General features: G+C 36.7%; 1 protein-coding gene across 1 annotated transcript in view; it reads left to right on the forward strand.

Annotated features, from left to right (window-relative positions):
• Window positions 1-2,455, forward strand: part of LOC107750252 (Fanconi anemia group D2 protein-like) — an 18,384-nt gene extending 15,929 nt beyond the window's left edge. The window contains exons 36-42 of the mRNA XM_016565564.1: window positions 1,078-1,200; window positions 1,359-1,452; window positions 1,570-1,641; window positions 1,736-1,774; window positions 1,862-1,936; window positions 2,042-2,116; window positions 2,285-2,455. Of these exons, the coding sequence (XP_016421050.1) occupies window positions 1,078-1,200; window positions 1,359-1,452; window positions 1,570-1,641; window positions 1,736-1,774; window positions 1,862-1,936; window positions 2,042-2,116; window positions 2,285-2,443 (637 nt within the window). The 3' untranslated portion in view covers window positions 2,444-2,455. The remainder of the gene's footprint in view (window positions 1-1,077; window positions 1,201-1,358; window positions 1,453-1,569; window positions 1,642-1,735; window positions 1,775-1,861; window positions 1,937-2,041; window positions 2,117-2,284) is intronic.
• Window positions 2,456-3,596: the final 1,141 nt, after the last annotated feature.

Genomic DNA, 3,596 nt, shown 5'->3' on the forward strand with positions numbered 1-3,596 from the left:
GGTGTTACTCACCTATTGAGAAGAAACAAAGCAACCTCGTCGTCCGATCGCAGGCCTCCGCTCCTTGAGTTCTCTCCAGCGCTGGAAAGCTGATCCGATATTTACACGGGTCCTACTTCTTGCCTTATCGTTCTGCAGACGTTTTCCTCTTTTGTTTTTTTATCTGCCATCTCTATCTTTCTGTCGCTCGGCTCGGCTAATGTCCGTCCCATGCACTGAAAGCTCTCTCCTTCACATCACGAGTAGACACGCCCCTTATTGCTGATTGGCTACAAGTTTGTTTTGCTATTCGGCCCGAATCAGTTTTCTAAAGTGTTTTTGAAAAATCACATACCCTGCCTTTAAGTTCCCATTCAGTTCCAGGAGTCACTGAGGCAGTGTTGTTATTCTTAACTAGAACTACTAAAAATCACTTTCAGAAATTAAAATAAGCTGAAATAAGAGTAAATCAAAGCTTAAAGCTTAATTAAAATTTTGTAGAAATATATATTAAAAAAACAAATAAAAATGACAAAAGCCCATAACAAAATTGCTAAAACTTGAACTGAAATGAAAATTAAAACCAAAAATATGGGGATCGGGTTTTGATTCCATAATAGTATATAAATAATACTAAAATAACACTGAATTGAGGCAACAAGTGTGTTAAGACCCATGGAAATTAGATTCTGATAGGTAGAGGAGAAAGAAGTAAGTCAATAAAATTATTTATTTGCTTTATGAGTCTCGTTACACCCATTAATCCTCACTTCGTGTTAGACACATTTTGCAATATTACTATTTTTACTCTTATTTTTGATCAAATAAATGTAGCGTTGGTGAGCATAAGAGACTTCTTTCATAAACAAATCTTACCCACCCTGAACTTTTGAACAGGATGGGCCTATGCAAAATATGCCCTAATTAACATACCCAAAAGAACATGTTACACGAAAGAAGAAAAAAACTTGAACTAAAATGCCATGGTTTAATATTTAAAGGTGCAATAGGTGATTGTCTTCAGAAACATTTTTTGTTACGCTGGTTATTATTGTTTATATCTGAGGATGTTTGCATCAATTTGGTTTTCTGCTGTAGTATTTATCTGGAGCACACTGATGATGTTCTGAAGGCGGTGGAGGAAATAGCAGGTGAAGGGGTTCCAGAGCTGATGAATGCTGCTAAAGATGCCAACTCACGCAGCTGGCCGACACTCAACAGGTGCAGCAGGCTGCCATATCCAATTTATAATGATATGTACATGAAGTATTATTACTAAAATATTTGATAACTCAGTGTTGCGTTTGACCAATCAGAATCAGGTATTCCAGAGAGTCATGCAATAAATGCAGATACCTGTGCTTTGCTTGATGCTGCAGGCAGACATTCCTAGTGTACTACAAGAGCATGATGGCAGAGCTGGAGAGAGCTGTGCGCAAGATTCCTCCCAGCAAACAGATGGATAGTCAAGAGGTGTGTGTTTGTTTGTTGTGTGGGTGTAGATATTATTTTAATTATTATTTGGTTACCAACAGGAAGTGTAGAGAAGTGTGTGTGTGTGTCTCAAGTTTATGCCCTAAATCTATTCAGGTGCAGAGCGAGAAGCTCCTAACATGGAATCTGGCTGTGCGTGACTTCCACATCCTCATAAACCTGGTCAAGGTACAGAGGCCTTCACATCTTGCCTGTTCTCCCAGTGTGCACATCACATTTATGGCTCTGTAAACAGCATGTTCTTCTGTTTTCTGTGGCACAGATGTTTGACAGCAGACCTGTACTCACTGTGTGCTTAAAGGTAAGAAGAATTTGCACACATGAAGGTATGTTTATGAAGATAATGTCATTCAACACTTTTCACTTTGTTTTTGATCATCTTGTTCAGTATGGTCGCCTTTTTCTGGAGTCCTTCCTCAAACTTGGAATGCCTCTGCTTGACTACAGCTTTAAAAAACACAAGGTATTTCCGTCTCATTCATTCAAACTTATGTGTAACATTGCATCTTGAGCAAAATTGATCAGTTTAAGTAAGTGAGATTTTAATCATTGCACGGGATCTTCTCAGGAGGATGTCCAGAGTTTACTGAAGACCTTCCAGCTCAGTACTAGACAACTCCACTACATGTGTGGCCACTCAAAGGTGAATTACAGCATCTGCAGCTCATGGTGGTCTGTGGAGCAAGAGTGGGATTAAAGATTAAAACGAGGAAAACGCTAAATGAATTTAGCTTATTGATGTTAAATGCATTTGTGAAAAATAATCTTGTATCTGTAATTATTATTATTATCACTGTTTTATGGTTCACAGATTAGGCAAGATACAGGGCTGACCAATCACGTTCCAGCCTTGAAGAAAAGTCTGGAGCAGTTTGTGTATCGTGTGAAAGCCATGCTCACTCTTAACCATTGCCAGGAAGCCTTCTGGCTGGGCAACCTGAAGAACAGAGACTTAAAGGTGAGATGTTAAACTCAGATGAAGTTGTTCATAGGAAAAGCCACATCATGCTGCATCAAATCCACTCTAAGGATTTTTTTCTACACTAGTTTAGTAGTTTTTACTTAACTTGGTGACATTGTCACTGTTATTTTTGCAGCATGTTTTTAAATTGTCAGAAGAAAATGTATTTTGACTAAATATTAAGATTTTTTTTTACAAGACATTTTTTTACAGTATATACAGTGGGTACGGAAAGTATTCAGACCCCCTTAAATTTTTCACTCTTTGTTATATTGCAGCCATTTGCTAAAATCATTTAAGTTAATTTTTTTTCCTCATTAATGTACACACAGCACCCCATATTGACAGAAAAACACAGAATTGTTGACATCTTTGCAGATTTATTAAAAAAGAAAAACTGAAAAATGCTCAGTATTTAGTAGAAGCACCCATTTGATCTAATACAGCCATGAGTCTTTTTGGGAAAGATGAAGGTCACAGGCAGTTGATGAAGAGGAGGAAGAGTCTTCTCAGTTGCAGAGTGAAGAGGAGGTATAATGAGTAATGACTGACTGACTTTGCATTATCCTGCATAATTCACGGCCATGTAGTCTGATCAAATGTTAGCATCTAGCTAAATTGATTTCCTTAGTTTATCACTTACATTTTAGTGTCATGTTGAAAAGTTTGGGGTTGTAAGATTTTCTACTTTTTTGTTTTTAGAAAGAAATGTCTTATGCTCAGCAAGGCTGCATTTATCAAAAATACAGTAAAAACAATAATGTTGGCCGTTGTTATTATAATTTAAAATAACATTTATAAATGTAATTTATTCCTGTGATGGCAAAGCTGAATTTTCAGCATCATTACTCCAGTCTTCAGTGTCACATGATCCTTCAGAAATCATTCTAATATACTGATTTGGTGCTCAGGAAACATTTATTATTATTATCATTATCAGTGCGTAATATTTTTGTGGAAAAATATGAAGGACAGCATATATTTGAAATAGGAATCTTTTTATATGGCTTTACTGTCACTTTTGATCAATCAATTTAATACACCCTTGCTGAATAAAGTATTTCTTTTCAGTTTAGTTTCAGCCTTGCAACCTTTCTGTTGCCCCATTGTTTTGGGGATTTTGGTAATATTAGCTGAAATAGCATGCATGGATGCACACTTG

This window comes from Sinocyclocheilus rhinocerous, unplaced genomic scaffold (assembly GCF_001515625.1).
Source record: "Sinocyclocheilus rhinocerous isolate Xijiao unplaced genomic scaffold, SAMN03320098_v1.1 scaffold963, whole genome shotgun sequence".
NCBI classification, from domain to species: Eukaryota; Metazoa; Chordata; class Actinopteri; order Cypriniformes; family Cyprinidae; genus Sinocyclocheilus; species Sinocyclocheilus rhinocerous.